Here is a 21,816-nt window from a genome sequence, read left to right as displayed (position 1 = left end):
GAGAATAGCAAGTCTCACTCGAGGGTCAGTCCATTTTCTAGGAAACCATAAAAAGTTGTGTGAGTGGCTGAATATGGGGCGTTATATGTTTACTATGGGTGAGATTGTGAAGGGCTTTGGAATTTGTTACGTATGTTGGTGAGATCTATGAAAGATTTTGATGGCTGTTACCATGATCACCTGGGAAGATAAACGTGCTAGCAGTCTGAGAGGTGATTTTGAGTGGAAGGTATTACTGGTAGGTTGATGAGTTGGAGACTATTTTAAGCCTGAAGTTAAAGACCTCAAGAAGGAAAGCACAAATAATAAAGGAGAAAAGGAAATTGATGGAACAGTAGCTAAAAAGTTAGACATCTAAAGACATCATTTATGTCTCCCTCTCTTGAGGTGATTCTTAGACAAAGGAATTTTAAGTTTCATTTCACTGAGGGTTATATTAAACCAATGAGGAGGACGCCAAGCAGTTAGAAATGCTGGATGAGCTAGAAATGTTGATTTAGGAATCTCATGAATTTGTTGAATCATTACATTAAATCAGATTGTGGACATCTAGTCCCTGCCCTAGGGAGTATAGGAAAGGAGTCTGTAATAAACAGCTGTGTGAACAGACACCTGCAATACCAGGTGACACATGTGTAATTGAAATGCGCACATGGCACAAAAATGGTATGGAAGACTGGAGAGACTTAATTGCATAGAAATGATCTTTGATATCCTGAACTTGGGTGAAATTATGAGGAGAGAATAAGTTGAGTAAGACAAGGGACTGTTGATGAAGAGCTACTAAATTAGTATGTACTGTGCTTTTGCAATAGGTAGTAATAGTGCATAAGTTGTTTTCTTAATTCTGTTTTCTGATCTCTGGGTGGGCCTCCAACTTTAAATGTACTCATTTTTTTGAAAATTCCAATGTGAGTTACATCTGTTTCAGAGAAATATTTTATGATCAGGTGTTTAAAGGAGGTGTGCACTGAAAATTACTAAAAATTTTTTGAAGCAGTAGCATTCTAGTTGACCGCTTGCCCTTAAAAACCATTAAATTTGAGGATTTTAGAATGAACTATTTTTGTGCCTCTAAAAAATGTTATTAAATGAAGTTGCTTGAGATAGAGTTACTTTTCTGTAGACTTTTTTCTTAAAAAGAATAAAATTGGCCTTTAGTGTAATTTTACAAGTACCCACTTTCCTACGAAATGAAATTGTGTTTTTTGGTTTTGTTTTGGGTTTTTTTGATTTTTGTTTTTGTTTTTTCCCCTCCTGTGATGGTAGTTTTTACTTGGGGCAAAATTAACCTCAATTTAGTAAAATTCACCTTAATCAAGATACAAAATACTTCTATCACCTAAAAAAATTCTCTCACATGGTTAACACTTCCCATTCCTAATCACTGGCAACCACTGTTCAGTTAGATGGAATCATACAGTGTGAAACTTTCTGAGTCTAGCTTCTTTAATTTAGCCTAAAGTATCTGAGACTCAGCTATTGTTTCCTGTTATCAATAGTTCATTACTTTTTTATTGCTGAATTTAGTATTCCATTGTAAGTGTACCACAGTTGTTTGTTGTTGAAGGACTGTTCTGTTGTTTCCAGCTTCAAGCATTAATGAGTAAAGCCAATATAAACATTTTTGTGCAGGTTTTTGTATGAACACAGTTTTCATTTCTTGTGGGTGAATATTTGGAAGTAGGATTGTTGGGTTGTATGGTAAGTACGTTTGAATTTGTAAGAAACTGCTATACTTGTGCCAGAATGATTTGCAATAGGTGAAGTCACTTGCTTTTAGTCCCATAAGTTAATGGCTGTAGTGATAATACAACTCAAGAACATATCCATTAGAACACTGTTGTCCAAGTCTGAGAATCGTTAATCTGTGGTTTTATTTTATACAAAGTATGATGCTTCAATACAAAAGCATGTCACTCTATTTCCTGGTATCGTAAAAGTTATTTTAAAGATTTTTATTTATTTATTTATTTGACAGACAGATCACAAGTAGGCAGAGAGGCAGGCAGAGAGAGAGAGGAGGAAGCAGGCTCCCTGCTGAGCAGAGAGCCCGATGCAGGACTCAATCCCAGGACCCTGAGATCATGACCTGAGCCACCTAGGCACCCCGTAAAAGTTATTTTAATACAGAAATTTTACCCTTATCCAGAGTCATACTTTGTATGTATTATTGAACGTTTGAATATTGAAAGCTTGCCCCAGGGAACCTTTTGTGCATCTAGATTTGTTTTAGTCTCTGGTCAGGTTTCTATCCATTCCATCTTTGAAATCTAATGAAATTATAAAAGATCCAAGGAAGGAAGGGAAAGAAAGCAAAGAAAGAAACTGCCAGACTCTTCCAAATCAGATGTATTATTACATTCCCATAGCAATGAATGAGAATACTAGTTGACATCCTGTGTGCACTTGTTAGTGTCATTTTTGATTTTAGGTAGTGGTAAGCTTTAGGGGGGGATTACATTGTCTTGTAAGAAGTGATTGTTAAACTGTCAAGAATTTGGAAACCGGTTATTAAACATAGCCATTGTTAAAAATAAGTTCCACAAACATATTTAAATGAATTATATTAAAAATGAAGGTGGGTCGCCTGAGTGGCTCAGTTAGTTAAACAGCTGACTATTGATTTTGGCTCAGGTCATGATATCCAGGGTCTTGGGATCAAGCTCAGTGTCAGGCTCTGCACTCAGTGGGGAGTCGGCTTCAAGATTCTCTCTGCTTCTGCCCCTCCCTTCACTCACTGTCTCACTCTCTCTAAATAAATAACGTTGAAGTCTTCTCTCTCAAAAACATGGTCTCTCTCTCTCTCTCCCTCTCTCAACATTTACCAGCACACCAATGATTTTTAGCCCTCTCACAGGTTTGTAGTGTTAACTCATTATAGTTTTAATATACATTCTGTAATGATGAGTGATGTTGAGGTCTTCATGTGCATATTCACTGTCTGAAAATCATCTTTGGTGATGTCCTTTCACATCTGTTGCCTGTTTAAAAAGTTGGATCTCCTTATTGAGTTTTAAGAATTCCTCATGTATTCTTAGTACAGATCCTTTGCCAGATGTATGTTTTGCAGATATGCTTACCCAAACTGTGGCTTGTCTTTTTATGCTGTTAATACCACCTTTACAGACAGAAAGTTTGTTACTAGATGAAGTGCAAGTTACCCTTTGGTTGTTGATCGTATGTTAGATTTCACTTGTAAAATTCTTTCTTAATGCTAACCCAAGGTTACAAAGGTTTTATGTTTTCTTCTAGAAGCTTTATTAATTTTAGCTTTTACATTTAGGCCTAGGATTCAGTTAATTTACATGTGCATTCAAGTTATGTTTTTTTGCATATAGATATCCAGTTGTTCCAGCCCAATTATTGAAAAATAGTCACCCCGTTAAGGTTTGTTTTATGGATCAAAATCTGGTCTTTGTGGTAAATATTATGTTTGCACTCCAGAAGGTTATATAGAGTCAGATGTGGATGGGTGGAATGTTCTGTAAATGTTATTTCAAGTTGTTTCGTTGTATTTTTCAATTTTTTCAGTATTGTCAATGAATCTCATATGCTTTATGGCAAGTTATGCTAGAATTGAAAAGTTTCTTGATGAGCTGTCTTTGAGCCTTTTTAAAGGTTTTGATTTATTTTGATCTTTTTTAAAGATCAGTTGAGCATATATATGTGTATACATCTGTTTCTGGACTCCATTCTGTTTCACTGATCTACTGACTCTTTACCAGTTGTATGCTGTCTTACTGTAACTGAGTCTTGAAATTAGTAGGGAGTCCATTGACTTTTTTTCTTCTCAAAATTGCTTTCCCATTTCTACTTCTTTTGCCTTTCCATGTAAGTTTAGAATCAATTTATTGAAGTTTAGAATCAACTTATTCTACCAAAACTTCCACCTCATATTTTGATTTGGTATTGTGATGAGTCCATAGATTAGTCTGTGGGGAATTAACATATTAACAGTATTGCGCCATTAAGTCATAGGTTTACTATTTTTTTAAAAAAGATTTTATTTATTTATTTGACAGAGGGAGACACACAGCCAGAGAGGAAACACAAGCGGGGTGGGGGGGGTGCAGAGGGAGAGAGAGAAGCAGGTATCCCGCAGAGCAGGGAGCCTGATGCAGGGTTCGATCCCACTCAGATCATGACCTGAGCCAAAGGCACAGACCTAACAACTGAGCCACCCAGGTGCCCCTAAGCCATAGGTTTACTATTTCTTTCCATTTTTCCTTGTTTACTTGATTTTTTTCATCTGTGTTTCAGCATACCAATCTAGCACATACTTAGTTAGTTCATATTTATGGCTTCTTTTTACATTTGTTTGTTGGTGGTATATTGACCCCGTATCCAGCAACTGTACTAAACGCTCATTAGTTCTAGTAGGTTTTTTGGAGAGTCCGTGAGATTTTCATGTATTTAATCCTATTGTTTGTGGTTTGGAGTTTTATTTCTTTGTTTCCTGTATGCCTTAATGTAGTAGCTAAGACCATCAGTATAATATTGGATAGGAGTGGTAGAAGTGGTTCCATTTTCTTCCTTTTTATGAACTTAGGAGGGAAATATTCTCTCTACATATGATGTTATCTGTTAAGTTCTTTTTATTTTTAAAGGTTTTATTTTTAAATAATCTCTTCACCCAACATGGGACTTGAACTCAAAACTGAGATTCAGTGTCCCATGTTCTACCAACTGAGACAGCAAGGTGTCCCTTAGGTTTTTTTGTTTTGTTTTAGTTTGGTTTGGGTTTTGTTTTTGTTTTTGTAGATGTCCTCCAACAGGTTAAAGAAGTTCTATTCTTAGTTTTCTGGTATTTTGTATTCATGAATGGAGGCTGGTAGATACTAGATTCTTTTTCTGTTTATTAAGATGATTGTGTAGTTTTCTTAATGATAACATGGATTATATTGCTTGATTTGAAACACTAAATAAACCTTGACTTCCTGGGATAAGCCCATGACAGTCATAAATGTACTTATTTTCCTTTCTATATGTTGCTGCATTCAGTTTGTTAGTATTTCGTTTAGGCTTCTATGTCTGTTACAGTAGATATTTGTGTAGTATTTTCTTTTATGTGTAATATCCTTGATTTTGGTACTGGAAATAACTGGTTTCATTAAGGGAATTGGAGAGTGTTCATTCCTCTTCTGTGTACTGGAAGAGGTTGAATGGAATTAGTCTTACTGTCTTCTTTAAAGGTTGATAGGACTCACTAGTGAAATCATCTGAGCACGTACTTTTGTTTTTAGAAGACTTTTAACTTCAAATTCATTATCTTTAATAGATACAAGGTGATTTCTTGTTGAACTTCTGTAGTATGGGTTTTTCAAGTAATTTGCCCATTCAGTCTAAGTTGTGAAGTTTATGGGCATAAAGTTTTTCATGATACTCTTTTTTATCCTGTGACCATGTTTGTGGGGTCTGTGGGTGTTTTCCCTGCCTTTTCACTCCTGGCATTGTCAATGTATGTCTCTGCTTACTTATTTATTCATTTATTTTAGTCTCTCTAGAGAATATCTTGGGATCTTTTCAAAGAATCCACTTTTGCTTGATTTTTTTCTCTTGTTTGTGGAGGCTTAAATCATTGATTTGAAACTTCATGGGTTTTTTTTTTTTTTTTTGCTTGTTTTGTTTTGTTTTTGAGTATTAGCTATATATTTCTTTGTAAGCACAGCTTTAGCTGTATCCCACGAATTTTAGTGCTGTGTTTGTTTTCATTCAATTTAAACTACACTCTGGTTTCCCTTCTGACGTTCTGTTTGACCTGTGGGTTATTTAGAAATGTGTTAATTTCCAAAATTTGGGGATTTTCTCAATATGTCTCTGTTATTTCTACTCAAATTTGATTATGGTTAGAAAATGTTTTGTGATTTTGGTACTTTTAAATGTGTTAACATTTGTCTCATGGCCCAGAATATGGTCTCTTATGGTGAATATTTTGTATGTTTTTGAAATGAATGTATATAATCTGATGTTATTTTTGAAGTGTTGTATAAATGTTAAGTCAAGTTGGTTAAAAGTTTTTCCAGGTCTGCTCTATCTTGCCTTGCTACCTGTCTATTCTTTTTTTTTTTTTTTTTTTTTAAAGATTTTATTTATTTGTCAGATTGAGAGAGAGAACACACAAGCAGGCAGGGTGGCAGGCAGAGTCAGAGAGAGAAGCAGGCTCCCCGCTGAGCAAGGAGCCCAATGTGGGACTCAATCCCAGGACCCTGGAATCATGATCTGAGCCTAAGACAGTGGCTTAACCAGCTGAGTCACCCAGGCATCACGTTACCTGTCTATTCTATCAATTATTGAGAGAAGAGTGATGAAGTTTCCAAATATAATTGTTGATTTTTGTTATTTAATTACTTTTAGTTCAGTTTCATCTTCATATTGAAGCTCTGTTGTTAGACACAGACTTAACATTGTTATGATTTCTTCATAAATTGGTGATGCTTTTATCATATGATGTCTCTCTTCATTGCTGATAATACTCGTTACTGGAAGTTTATCTGATAATTATGTAGCACTCCATCTCTTTTTTGATTGTTTGCATGACATAGTTTTTCCATTCTTTTACTGTTAACTATCTATGTCTTTAAAGTATGTATTTTGTAGGCAGCATATTGTTCTGTATTGCTATCTTTATATCTAATCTAGCTATGTCTGCCCTCTAATTGGTGTGTTTAATGTAATTATTGGTGTAACTGGATTAGATCTATCATTTTATTTGTTTTCTGTTTTTCCCGTTTCCCCTTTTCTTCCTTCTTTTGTATTAATGTCTGTGTTTAATTTTAATTTATCTACTGGATTTTTTTGCTTTATCTTCCCTTCCTCTTATAAATATCTATATACTTACATATATTTGTTTATAACATATTTAACTATATTTTAATATATATTTATATATGTATGTGGTTACTGTAGGGATTATAAGATACATACCTAATAATTTATCATCTAATTAGAGTTAAAATTATACTCTACAAATAAAATGTAGATCCTTATAACTATTTACCTCACCTTCCTCTATGTTTTTAGTTTTCACATATATCTCCATACATTGAAAACCTTACCAGACAGTGTTGTAATTATTGGTTTCTTAGTCATACATGTTTTCAATAATGTAAGAGAAGAAAAATGGTCTATTATATTTCTCCAGTTAGTTAATTCTTTTTGTGATTCTCACTGTATTCCTGAAGACCCAAATTTATGTTAACTCTTATCATGTATCTTCAGGCTAAGATTGTCTTTTGGTCCCCACTATTTTTTTTTTTAAACAGCTGGCCTAGTGATGATAGGGCCCTATAGTATTCTTTCATTTGAGAATATCTTTATTCCATCTTTGTTCCTGGAAGATATTTTTGCTGGATATAGGAATTACGTTGACTATTTTTTTTTTAACCTTATAGAGATACTGTGCCACTGTTGTCATCTATAATTTCTCATGAGAAATACAGTCTTTGTAATTGTTTCCCTGAATGTGATTTTTTTTTTCTTTTTTAGCTACTTTAAGTTTTTTATTTTTACTCTTTGTTTTTTCAGCTGCTTTTTATGATGTGGCTGGATAGGATTTTGTTTGAAGTCTCAAATCTGTAAATTTAGGTATTTGGGACTTTTAAAAAATTTTATTTGACAGATCACAAGTAGGTGGAGGGGCAGGCAGAGAGCGAGGGGGAAGCAGGCTCTCCGCTGAGCAGAGAGCTCGATGGGATGCAGGACTCGATCCAGGACCCTGGGATTATAACCTGAGCTGAAGGCAAAAGGCTTAACCAGCCACCCAGGTGCCCCAAGGGACTTTTAGCTATCATTTATAGAAATATTTTTGTGTACTTCTACTCCAGGAGTCTTTTGAGGTCAGTGTTAGACTTTTTAAAATTATCTCACACTTCCTGCCTTTGTTTTCCCTCTATTATTCAGATTGGATATTTTCTAATGATTTTTCTTCAAGTTCACTGACTTTTTCTGTTAGGAATTATAGAGTCTGAAATTGTATGTTCCTTCTAAGCTAACAAATTAACTTGGAAGACTTGATTAAGCACTTTCACTTAAAACATAGCAAGCAGCATGAGTATCATGTTTGTGATAATTTCCCCTATCTCTTTCTTGATGGGGTGGTGTGATAGGAATAGGAGTGGGGAGATTAATATTGCGTCTGCCTTTGGTCTGTGTTGCAGCTATAGAACTTGAGCTTAGGGAACCCAGATCATTAAAAGAGGCAATAAGTGTGCCTATTCTTTGCTCCAGAGGAAACATTGTCTTTATTAGAATGGACACCAAACAAATGAAGTCTTTGGGAAAGAGACATTGACCTCTGTTTTCTAAGGCTATTTCCTAGAAACATGGCTTTCTGTTAGAGTTGTACCTGCCTTCACTGGGCACATACTCTTACTCAGCTTGAGGTCAGTCTTAGGGAAAAGCAGTGAAAGAAAGGAGAGAAGATACTAATGAGGATTTCTGTCCCCCTTCTTCACATTTGTATGTAGGTCCTCTTTTCCTGGTTCAGCTTGCCAGAAAAGTAGATTTTCTCTTGGGATTTTAGCTGTCAGTGCTGTCATCATTGCAGGTTTCGTGAATCTAGCCACTGAATTTAGCCTCAGGGAAGAGCCAGGAAAGAAAATGGGGTAGGAAGAAGAAGAAAAGAAATTTTTCCACTAACATTCTCTTGGTAGCAGGGGCCTTGTGTTATAATTAAAAGATAAAGATTTTTCTCAGAGTGATTGCTGCACACACTACTAGTCTAGTTCTACAGTTGGAGCCATTCTCAGGAAATGCTGAAAGAGATTAAAGAAGGGGGGAGAATCATAAAATTAACCCTCACATTTTGTCTCCTTACCCAATCTATCTGCCGTTATTTAATTTAAGTCTTTGTTTTTTGTATTCTGTTCAGATCTTTTAGTGCTAATCAGTGGGAGAGAAAGGTATGATATACCACCACCAAATGCCGGCAAAAGGAACTCTCATTCACTGCTGGTGGGAATGCAAAATGGTACAGCTAGTTTGGCAGACAGATTGGCAGTTTCTTATAGCTTAACTCTTACATAGTCTGCTAATCACTCACTCTCTTTAGTATTTATCCAGAGAAGCTGAAAATTCATGTACACACAAAAAACAGCACACGATGTTTACAGCAGCTTTATTCAAAACTACCAAAACTTGGAAGCAACCAAGATGTCCTTCCATAGGTTAATGGGTAAGTAAACTGGTGCTTCAAGTCAGTGGAATGTTCTTCAGCACTAAAAAATGAAATGTGTTATCTAGCCATGAAAAGACACAGAAAACTCAAATGTGTATTACTAGTTAAAGCACCCAGTCTAAAAACATTACTTATCATAAGATTCCAACTATATGATATTCTGGAAAATGCAAAACTGTGAAGACAGTAAAAAAAAAAAAAATCAGTAAGTTAGAAGGGAAGGAGGGATGAATTAGCAGAGCACACATGATTTCTGGACAGTGAAACTACCTCGTGTAATAGCAAGAGGGTGGATACACATCATGTCATTACACACGTTTCCAAACTCACAGCACATAAAACACCATATACTATAAACTTTGGTAATTACAATATGTCATTGTAGACTCATATATTGTAACAAATATACCATACCACTCAGGTGGAGGAAGTTGGCAATGAGAGATTTTTGAGCGTTCTAATGTGTATAGATACACTATTGTGAGGTGTTGTGGAACCTTTTTAATTTGCATTTTCCCTGATGATAAATGCTGTGGGGCATCTTTTCACTTTTATTCCAGTCTGTGGCTTTTTAAAATTTTCTTGACAATATTTTTCACAGAAAATTTTAATTTTAATAAAGTTTATCAATTCTTTCTTTAATGGAGTGTGCCTTTGTTAATGTATCTAAAAACTGCCAAATCCAGGGTCATCTAGATTTTTCTCCTGTTACCGTCTAGGGATTTTAAACTTTTGTGTTCAATTTTTAGGTATGTAATCCACTTTGAGTTGATTTCTGTGAAGGGTATAAAGTCTCTGTGCAGATTCATATTTTCGCATGTAAGTGTCTAGTTAGGCCAACACTTTATGCTGAAGAGACTCTTTTTTTCTCTATTGTGCTCTTTGTTTATTTGTCAGAGATCTGTTGACTGTATTTATATGGGTCCATTTGGGGGCTTTTCTATTCGATTCATCTATATTTTCACCAGTACCACATTATGTTGATTACTATAAGGCTGAAGTCAAGTAGCTTCAGTCCTCCAATTTTATTCTTTTTCCTCAGTGTTCTTTTGGCTATTCTGGGTCTTTTGCCTCTCTGAATAAACTTTAGAATTTTATTGATATCCACAAAATAATTTTCTGGAATTATCAAAATTCCATCATCAAATGCATCAGATCTCTATATCAAGTTGGGAAGAACTGACATTTTGAGAGTATTTAGTCTTCCTATTCATGAACATGCAGTATCTCTCCATTTATTTAACTCATTGAGTTCATTCATCAGAGTTTTTTCTCATGTAGATCTTACATATATTTTCTTAGATTATACCTAAGTATTTCATTTTGGGGGGTGCCAATGTAAATGTTACTGTTTTGAACTTGAAATTCTGTTTTCATTGATGCTGTGTAGGAAAGTGATTAACTTTCTGTGTACTAATTTTGTATGCTTTTACACTGCTGTAAGTGCTTAGTAGTTCTGGGAGGATTTTTGTTTGGATTTTCTACTTAGACACTGATATAATTTCTGAACAAAGGCAGTTTTATTTTTTCCTCCCCAATTTGTATACCTTTATTTTCCTTTTCTTGTCTTACAACATTGGGTAGAACTTTCAGTACAGTGTTGAAAAGCAGTGGTGAGGGTTGATGTCCCTGTTTTATTCCTGATCTTAGTGGGAAAGTGTCTAGTTTCTAACCATTAACTTTGATGTAGGGGATGCCTGACTGGTTCAGTGCATAGAGCATGTGACTCTTGATCTCAGGCTTGTGAGTTCAGGCCCCACACTGAGCATGGAGCTTTTTTTTTTCTTTTTTTTAAAAGATTTCTTTCTCTCTTTATCAGAGAGAGAAATCAGGTACACAAAGCAGCGGAAGTGGCAGGCAGAGGAGAAGCAGGCTCAGGACCCTGATGTGGACTCAGCCCTAGGACTCTGGGATTATGACCTGAGCCTAAGGCAGTCACTTAACCCACTGAGCCACCCAGGCATCCTGAGGAACGTACTTTAAAAAAAAAAAAAAAAAGTTGATGTAGGTTTTTATAGCTATTCTTTCTTAACTTGATAATGTTTCCCTGTATTTTTAGTTTGGTTAGAGTTTTTATCATGCATGGTTGTTGAAATTACTCTGCTCCATTTTCATGTAGATGTATTATAGGCTATTTCAAATTTTTCAGTATTATAGATAATCTCATTGACAAACTTGGGAACAATTATTAGGCATATTCATAATTATTTTCTTGGAATTCAGTTAACAGATAGTCATTGAGTGTTTGTGGCCCAGAACGGAGTAAAAAATTAGTAAACAAAAGATAGTCTCGGGGCACCTGGGTGGCTCAGTGGGTTAAAGCCTCTGCCTTCGGCTCAGGTCTTGATCCCAGGGTTCTGGGATCAAGCCCCGCATTGGGCTCTCTGCTCAGCGGGGAGCCTGCTTCCTCCTCTCTCTCTCTGCCTGTCTCTCCGCCTACTTATGATTTCTGTCTGTCGAATAAATAAATAAAATCTAAAAAAAAAAAAAAAGATAGTCTCCTTTCCTTATAGAGTTTATAATTTATAAACAGTTAATAATTACAGTGTGGTAAGAGAAATTATGATAGGGGAAGTAGCTCTAATGTGGGAGCATGTAGGCCATTCTCGTAACCAGACTCAGCTAGAGGTGAGGTTGAGGTTGTCAAGATCTTCCAGAAGAAAAATGTATAAGCTTAGTTATTTTTAAATTTCTTCAAGTGAAATTACTATGGTAAATTAGGAGGCCCACCTTTGTGAGAGTTGGAGACTGTAAGAATGAGGCTCCAAAGAGAAAAAACAAACACCTTTCCTTTAAATTCTATAAAGAATTGAAACTGGAGTGGGTGGCTCAGGTGGTTGAGTGTTGGACTTGGTTTCAGCTTGGGTGTGATCTCCCAGTTGTGAGTTTGAGCCCCACATCGGGCTCTGTGCTCCGCATGAAGTCTGCTTCAAATTCTCTCCCACTTGTACTCTTCTCTCTCTCCCAAATAAATACATAAAATCTTTTTGTTTCAAAAAAAAAAAAATTGAAACTTTTTGAAAGGTGTTAAGAGGGGCCTGGGTGGTTCAGTTGGTTAAGTGTCTGCCTTCAGCTCAGGTTATGATGTCCTGGGATCAAGCCCTGCATTGGGCTCCCTGCTCGCCGGGAAGCCTACTTCTCCCTCTCCCAACTCCCCCTGCCTGTGTTCCCTCTCTGGCTGTCTCTCTGTCAAATAAATAAAGAAACTATTTTTAAAAAGAGAGAGAGAGAGCTATTAAGAAATGTCATTATGCCATAGGGGATAGATTACTTAAAAAGCTTATGAGAAAATCTTAAGAATTAGGAATGACTTCAAAAGAGTATCCTACAGGGCACCTGGGTGGCTCAGTGGGTTAAGTCTCTGCCTTCCGCTCAGGTCATGATCTCAGGGTCTTGGGATCGAGGCCCGCATCGGGCTCTCTGCTCAGTGGGGAGCCTGCTTCCATCTCTCTGCCTACTTGTGACCTCTCTCTCTCTCAAATAAATAAATAAAATCTTAAAAAAAAAAAAAAGAGTATCCTACAAAAAGTTTACTAATCACAAAAAGAAAGATTGATTATTTACTTTAGTAAAATTAAGAATTTCTGTTCATCTAAGTCCACTATTAAGACAGTGGGTTGGGGATGGGCAGCTGGCTGCCTCAGTCAGTGGAGCATGGGACTCTTAATCTCAGGGTTGTAGATTCAAGCCTTACATTGGGCATAGAGATTACTTAAAATTAAAAGTTTTAATTAAAAAAAAAAAAGAAAGTTGAGGGGCGCCTGGGTGGCTCAGTGGGTTAAAGCCTCTCTGCCTTTGGCTCAGGTAATGATTGCAGGGTCCTGTGATCGAGCCCCACATCAGGCTTTCTGCTCAGCGGGGAGCCTGCTTCCTCCTCTCTCTCTCTGCCTGCCTCTCTGCCTACTTGTGATCTCTTTCTCTCTCTGTCAAATAAATAAAAAATAAAACCTTTAAAAAAAAAAAAGTTGAAACACAAGCCACTGATTGGGAGAAATTACATATCTCGCAAAGAACTTGGCTCCAGAATACATAAATAATTTGTACAAGTCACTAAGAACTATAGCAAAATGGGCAAAATACTTGATCAGACTTTTCACAAAAGATGCTTATCAAGGGGTGCCTGGGTGACTTAGCTGGTGAAATGTCCAACTTTTAGTTTTGGCTCAGTTCGTGATCTCAGGGCTGTGGCATTGAGCCCTGCATCAGGCTCTGTGCTCCATGGAGTCTGCTTGAGATCCTCTATCCCTTGCCCCCTCTATCTATATGCATGTGTGATCTCTCTCTAAATAAATGAATAAAACCTTTTTTTAAAAAGGTGATAGTGGGGCACCTTGGTGGCTCAGTGGTTTAGCCTCTGCCTTCGACTCAGGTCATGACTCCCGCATTCTGGGTTCCAGCCCCATATCAGGCTTTCTGCTCAGCAGGGAACCTGCTTCCTCCTCTTTCTGCCTGCCTCTCTGCCTACTTGTGATCTCTATCTGTCAAATAAATAAATAAAATCTTTAAAAAATAATAAATAAAAAAGGGGGGGATAGTTAATCTTTCGGCCATTTGCCATGAGAAATTGTTGAGCATCGTTGTTTGGCAGGGAAATACAGATTGAAACCACTAGATACTCTAAAGTGTACCACCATAATGTCTAAACTGGAAAAGATGGAATATTTTCAAAATGTTGGCAAGGATGTGGAGCAATTGGTATTTTCATATGTTGTTGGTAGGAGTGTAAATATGCAGCCACTTTAGAAGATTGTTTAGTGATATCTTCTAAAGCAAAAATGTTCACCTACCCTGTCATCTAGTTTTTCTACTCATACATACCAAACACAAATTTGTTCACATGTTTATTAAAAGATACATATAATAGGAAGTTTATACAGTGTTGCTGATAGTGGTACAAAACTCAAATAGCCATCAATAATAGAATGGATCGATTGAAGTATATTTACACAATGGAATATTGTGCAGCTACAAGAATATGTGATACATTAGTACACACAACAGTATGGACGTATCTTAAATATATAACATTAAGAACAAAAACAAAATGTATTCTGTATGATTCTACTTTTATGAAGAACAGAAACAGGGAAAACTGATGCATGCTGATAGAAGCTTTGGTGGAGAGAGGATAAAGAATTAGAGTAGAGTTTCTGGGGTTGATGATAATGTTCTTCTGGATCTGGATGCTGGTTACACAGGCATGTTTGGTTTCCGACAAAATTATTATCTTCAAAGGGATGACTGAAAAAGATTTTTTTACTCTTAAGTGACTTTTGTTAAGAAGGAAAATTAATAAAAATGTGGTTTTGGTTTATTCTTACCTTTAGAGGAGATACTATGAGTGGCTGTTCTTGTTCTTTTTTCCCCTTTTTATTAAAAAAAAATCATATAAAAATCCCTAGCTGTATGCTTTTGACATACACACTGTCATTTTTATATGATTTTTTTTTTTAAGGATTGGTTTTAACTATTAGAAGAAAACTATAATAGGAGCGCCTGGGTGGCTCAGTGGGTTAAAGCCTCTGTCTTCGGCTCAGGTCATGATCCCGAGGTCCTGGGATCGAGCCCTGCATCAGGCTTTCTGCTCTGCTCGGCAGAGAGCCTGCTTCCTCCTCTCTCTCTCCCTGCCTCTCTGCCTACTTGTGATCTCTCTTTGTCAGATAAATAAATAAAATCTTAAAAAAAAAAAAAAGAAAGAAAAATAAAACTATAATAAAGCTAAAAGATTCATAGTCTCGTTCTCTTATGTTGGTCATTACACTTTAAAGTTAAGAAGTACAAAAAACAGCCCGAAAGTTCAGTTGAAATGTTAATGTTGGGGAGGAGGGCATTTTTCTTAGTTTTAAACCATGGAAATTTTATAATAGTTTAGTGTTAATTCAACTACTGTTAAACTTTTCAGTTATAGTAAAGGAATACTTTGAACTTCTTATACCTGCAACATGTTTTCAAGATCTGATTTTTTTTTTTTTTTACTTTTATAAAATAATCAGTGTTATTTTATATGGCTGTAAAGCATTAAATTTTTGTTAATTATAACAACATGACAAAATTATTATCTTCAAAGGGATGACTGAAAAAGATTTTTTTACTCTTAAGTGACTTTTGTTAAGAAGGAAAATTAATAAAAATGTGGTTTTGGTTTATTCTTACCTTTAGAGGAGATACTATGAGTGGCTGTTCTTGTTCTTTTTTCCCCTTTTTATTAAAAGAATTTTCTATTTCTATAATGTATAGAGATGTAATTATAATAGTTAAACATACTAATCCATCATCTGTTACTGTTCTTTTAACAGTCGAGTCCATCATCTCCAGAACCAGCCAGTTTTAATGCAGAAGATGTCAGTACAAACTCTAATGGCCCGAAACCTGCAGCGGTGGTGCTAGATGATGACAGAGAAGACCTTTTTGCCGGTAATTGTGAACATCTTTATTTTTTTAGGAATAGTACACTCTATTCTGTTACAAGATATTTCCCAAAGTAAAACTGAAATTTTGTGTAAGGTGTGAGTGGTAGCTCTTCTTAGCAACTTGGAAGGACAGGAGATTTCCAGTTAGATCACTATGAAAAATATAAACTGTTGAGAGAAGGAAACCCGTGATCCTTTTTGGTTCTAAGCATTTGAAAATAAGTCACATATTATAATTCCATGTTTTGATCAGTACTTACTTTCAAAAAACTAGTGGTTGTGGCATTCATATTTTGAGTAATACCAGGGATTGTAATCTTATTCCTTACAGGTGTCACAAGCAAAATTAAGCTCTGGATTTTTAAATCTGTTAAAATGTCTTTGTTTTAATACAATACTTCAGTATTTATGACCTGTTGTATTTGACTTACTTTTGTGTGAGTAAATTGATGGTTGAGGAATTTATTTTCCTGGTAAGGACTTGGTGTAGTCCTACCTTTTAAAAAAAAAAAAAAAAAGCATTCTCTTCAAGACAATTACATCTACTTTAACATTAAAACTTAGGTAAAAATTGTTGTTTGGATATTGAAACAAATCTTTTTAGAATTAATGACTCAAAAAATTAAAGTAGTAAATCCTTGTCTGCTTAACAACTTAATTTACCTGAACTGGTTTTCACTGCGTTAAAATTCAGTAGTATGTCTTCAGCTTTTATGGTAGTTGCAAATTTGAACCATTCTCTATTTTTTGTATAAATGTGTTTGAAGATATGATTCTCTATCACAAAAGTCCATGTGAGTTCCTGCTTGATTCATTTTATGAGAAGTTTTTACTACAGATGAATTCATGTATTTCACCTTGTCAGAAAAATTAAAATACTGTACAAATACTAATTGTATTTCCCATTTATTTTTTAGTTAGTAGTTACCTAACGACTTATAGTTTAACCAAAGTTATTAAATTCATTTTTGTTTTCTTTTATGGACTTTTTCCCAGGCAGCCCTTAAAAGTTTTTTTATGGCATTTATGTGTTAAACTAAAAGACAACCTGAGTCCTTTCTCTCCTGAGTGGGTACTAATCTAAAATTGTGTACAATCCTATGATAGTATAGAGTAATACGTAGAAGTTTCAGATTATCTATTTCATAAAAGACCCTTTTATCTTGAAGTCTCAGAATTAATATATAAGGAGTATCCTAAAGCTAACAACAGAATGTTGTGAGTGTTTTGTTGTTGATTTCAGTAGCATGCACAAATGTTCAGTTTGCCAAGTGAGTACTATACAAAGATATTTGCCCACTTGGCTTGATTAGAAAAGTCTTCATGTTTTACTCTACCTAGCAGTCTATACTAAATACTGTCATTCAGTTATGGTCAGTTAGTATTTGCTTTAACAAGTGGAGGGGGGCGGTGCGCTTGGTGGCTCAGTGGGTTAAAGCCTCTGGCTTCGGCTCAGGTCATGATCCTAGGGTCCTGGGATCAAGTCCCACATCGGGCTCTCTGCTCAGTGAGGAGCCTGCTTCCCCCTCTCTCTTTGCCTGCCTTTCTGCCTCCTTGTGATCTCTGTCTGTCAAATGAAGAAATAAAATCTTGTAAAAGGGGGGGCGGTTTGCATGGGTGACTCAGTCAGTTAAGCATCCAGCTCTTGGTTTTGATTCAGGTCACAGTCATGATCTCAGGGTCATGAGATTGTACCCCCCATCGGACTCTACACTCAGCAGGGAGTCTACTTGAAGATTTTCTCCCTCTCTCTGCTATTCCTCCCACTCAAGCTCACACTCACTCTCTCACAAATAAATAAAATCTTTAAAAAAAAAAAAAAAGAGAGAAAATAAAATTATTAAAAAATAAACATAGTCATCTGTTTCAGTTTCCTTTGCTGTCTACAAACATAGAAACTTGCTGGGGGTGGGGGGCGGGGGGACTCCATCTTACAACCCTGAGATCATGACCTGAGCTGAAATCAACAGTCAGATGCTTAACCGACAGAGCTACCCAAGCACCTTTTATGCTTGATCTTTTATATTAAACCCAGGTGCATTTCAAAATGACATCTTTAGTAGTTCTAAGACCTAATCTGGTCACTTGTATGTGAATGGATTAATACTACACTTGCCTCTTATTTTAATGCCTTTAAGCAGTTGTATCATTCATCCTCCTGTGGAAGAGTAGGATTCTTAGAAACCAAAATAAAGAGTAGCATATGTTATCAGGAATGGTGAAGACTAATTTTCAGGTAATGAGGACATGTACTTAATTTATTTCCCCTGTATTAGAGGAGAGAATATCAATATCCTCTAAGGATCTAGCCATTTTGGTTTTAAAACCATGAAGAGATTAGATAGAGTATTGGTACATTAGATAGAGTATAGGTAGCATTTCAGAAACTCTTTTGTGAGACATCGTATCAGAAAGAGTTGGCGTGTGACATCTTACTTGGAGAGCCTTAACCACATAAGTAAGCTTGACTACACAGCCCCTCCACTATTTGTTACCTCCTTCACACCAGGCTTTACCGTACACCAAGAAACGACCATAGAGGAGTAAGTGAGGGTGAGCAGACTGCCAGTGTTGAAATTGTTCTGGACTTTTAAACTTGTTTCTGCCAGGGTCCTTAGCTTATTTCACTTACACATTTCAGCAAACAATGCAAATAATAAGTTTAATGAATAGTCCTTTGTTTAAAAAAATTCTTTGGTATCTATGTTATGAGTGAACTATTTCTTCCCTGGCATTGACATCATCAATTTATACTTGTCCTCCAAGTATCTCTTCCCAGGAAAAGTTCATCTTTATAGTTAAAACCTGTGGGGCATCTCCTGGAACTTTCAGGTCTGGTTTAAATTAAGATTTCTGAATTTGTAGTACGTTTACTTAACTAAAAGTTATAAGAAGACTTTAAGGCAGACTGTATATTTGTATGCTAAATCTTAATATCCATTTTCATTTTTTTCTCCAGAGTAGCTTAATTCATATTTAGCTTTTTTTATTTTGAGGTTTCCTACTATTTATGAAACAGCCTATCAGAGCCCTTGCAAAGAACACAAAATCTGGTATCTGAACTAAAATGGGATTGAAAACTTAAAAGTTACATTATCTGTCCTGACACATCAATCAAATTAATATGCCTTTCCCTTTGTCTCTGGGTCTGTTGCCAATAACCGTACCTCTTAGAGAATTTTAGATTTCTTTGTGTTTGCTCCTTGTTGTTTTGCTTGTTTGTAGATAATAGCTTTCACACCTCCTACCTCTGATACGCTGCTTTCTTATTTTATGTTGCTCATTAATTTCATTTCTTTAAAAAACAAACAAATACTTGCCGTCTTAACAGCCTGAAAGCTTTTAGTTTTTTATATTAGGGTCATTTATTGTGTAATTGTCTATTTTATATCTTTCATCTGTTTTTCTTCTCTGGTTACCACAGTTGGAAAGATTTCTGGTTTAGTATAAAAATAAAAAGAGACCTGTGTCAAGTAAGGAGATCTCATTATCATGAGAAAACCAGTAAGAGCGTAGATTGATAAAATGTTGACCTGTTTACATTTAAATGTAAATGTTAACATTATTTACCTTATTTCAGGTAAATATGTTGTTACTGCTATACTTTTTGAGGTATTAAAATGGATCACTGACTGCCATTACTACCTTCCCAAACCTCTGGGAATCTAAGAACCTCAGGTTAGAAACCACCGGTCTGATTCTGTTTCCCTTATAGCCCTGCCTTTCTTTTCCTGTTATCAGTTCTATAATCCTGCAGAACTGTGGTTTTCTTTATGGCCACTGAATGTAATTTTTATTTTTCTGGTTATGCTTTTCGTTTGTGCTGTTGTTTCATTTTTCTAGAATTCTTCCTCCATTTTTTGTCTACCCATTCAGATCCTCTCAGATCAGTTTCATAAACTATTGCTGATTTCCCCCAGCCTAAAGTATCGTCTCCCATCTCAAATTGTACTGTTTGTTCTGTAGTTCATAAAGCAGTTAAATGTCTTGTAACATTCTTTTTATTGTTCTCTTGGCTATTATTTGTCTTTTATTATTATTTAACATTCCACATGCTTGTGTCTTATTTTCCCAACTAGATTATAAACTCCCTGAGGGCAGGTATGATATTTTATGTTTCTTTGTGTTTCTCCATTGCATTTAGCACAGTGTTACATAGCTTGTAGACGATCAGTTTATTGATTTGATTTCATTTTAAATATGTTTAATACTAAATTTTTCAAGTGGATGAGCATTTTAAATTCAAACTTAAGCAGCTGTTTGCTTTGTGTCATACTCCTGTATTCAACTAATATTAAGGAATATTTAGCAGTTAATTGCTTTATATTACTAACTTTGTGGATTTTCCATAACAGATTTTTAATCCCAACTGGGATAGTTCTGGGCAGCTTATTGCCATAAAATTTGTGTTTGTATGTATAAAATAATCATAATGTTAGCCTGAATAAACAATTTTGAAAGGTAAGTTACCCCAAGCAAAAGATATATTACAAACCCAGCACAAATGAATGTGGAATTATCCACATCATTGCTTTCCTGCTAGCTTTATCCTGACCACTAGTATAGATAATTAAGCTGACTTTCTGTAATTCTTCCTAAAATCAACAGTCCTCACTGTTGGTTTTAAAGTATTGATGAACAACTAAGGAAGGATTCATTAAATTATTTATAGTAATTATTTTTAAATAACATTATTTTGATATTTTTTGTGGGCAGTCTAAAAATATTTTCCATAACTCATTAACTGCAGATAGATTACTGGGGTTTGTTATCAGTATCCTTAACTAACTTGTTTAATTTGTATCTAGAAGCCACAGAAGAAGTTTCTCTGGATAGTCCAGAAAGGGAACCTATCCTGTCTTCAGAACCTTCTCCTGCAGTCACACCTGTGACCCCTACTACAATCATTGCTCCGAGAATTGAATCCAAGAGTATGTCTGCTCCTGTTATCTTCGATAGATCCAGGGAGGAGGTATGGGAAAATGTTTGTTCTAAATTGATATGTAAATAGAAAGCTTTTTGTTCCCCCACCCAGCATCACTCTCCTATTAGTCATCTCTAATCAAAGCCTTTAGACCCTTGGGGGAAAGGTATTGGACTAAGAAGTCAGCTGATTTGGTTTCTAATTTTATCTTCATCACATTTTAACCCAGTGACTTCGGTACATTACCTTTCTCCTTAAATCAAGGATTTTATCATTTGTGATCTCATGATGCTTATTTATGACTCTCAATATTTCTTTTAGTCGAATGAGAAAAATATATGAAAGTTCTTTAAAAACTTTAATAAAGTAACATTTGGAGTAATTTTTTTTGATGAATCATGCAGTAAATATTAGTGGTTATGTTGGCAGGGTATAGGATGGCTTGTGAACAGAGAGGAAGCACAAGAGGGCCTTCCTGTGAATAATGATGGTGTTTGTGAAAGTTACTAAGCTATATACTTAGGATTTATATAGTTTATGTTATAATTCAAATATGGTTTAGTTTCTTAAAAATCCATACAAGAAAAAGGTTATTTACAAAGAAAAGATTGTGGTTAGAAAAATTCATTTTCTTTTAGGCAGTCGTAGGCTATTAATATTACTCTAAAATAGTTCCAAGTTCTAACAATTTCTTTGCTCTCTTCTTGAAAATAACAAGACTTTCCTGCAGAGCTGCTCCTAGGATTGCTTATTTATAATGGCATTAAAAAGTGCTTCTCTGCAGTCTCATAGGATTATCATTTTTCCTCCTTGCTGCTTTTTTCAATGAACTTTATAATGCTTTCATTGGCTTCAAAAACAGCATGTGCTTATTAGGTTATTGGAGAAATCATGGTGCTAAAGATTCTAAGTGTAGTTATTTCTACAGATATATAGGGTTCTACCAGCAAAAATAATGGCTACCTCCTGGTCATTAAAGAGTAGAGTTACAACTTTGGAATGTTAATATTAAAATTAATGGAGGTGTTAATTTAATGATCTGAATATGAAGACTTGGTTTAGAGAATAGCAACAACAACAAAAAAATTCCTCAGTATTCCTACAGAAAACTAAATTTGAGGAGTTGTGAGAACGCAAGATTTTCTATAACTTCTCCAGATGATCCTTTTCCTATTGTCTCTTGTCTGTGCGAGTTTTATTTTTGTTTAAATGTTGTCAAGGAAATATGGAAGCTTTATTGTTTTTCAGAAACCGAGTGCTGAGTGTCTTTTTAAATTGTTATGACAGCGACCCTAATAAAAGAT

The 21,816-nt window shown here is 35.4% G+C and overlaps 1 protein-coding gene across 1 annotated transcript in view; it reads left to right on the top strand.

Annotated features, from left to right (window-relative positions):
- SNX2 (sorting nexin 2) overlaps positions 1-21,816 on the top strand; it is a 56,234-nt gene that overhangs the window by 5,174 nt on the left and 29,244 nt on the right. The window contains exons 2-3 of the mRNA XM_059418431.1: positions 15,475-15,592; positions 20,397-20,560. Coding sequence (XP_059274414.1) covers positions 15,475-15,592; positions 20,397-20,560 — 282 coding nt within the window. The remainder of the gene's footprint in view (positions 1-15,474; positions 15,593-20,396; positions 20,561-21,816) is intronic.

The sequence above is a fragment of the Mustela nigripes genome, chromosome 12 (assembly GCF_022355385.1).
Source record: "Mustela nigripes isolate SB6536 chromosome 12, MUSNIG.SB6536, whole genome shotgun sequence".
Taxonomy (NCBI): Eukaryota; Metazoa; Chordata; class Mammalia; order Carnivora; family Mustelidae; genus Mustela; species Mustela nigripes.
This window is presented reverse-complemented; position numbering and strand designations above follow the sequence as displayed.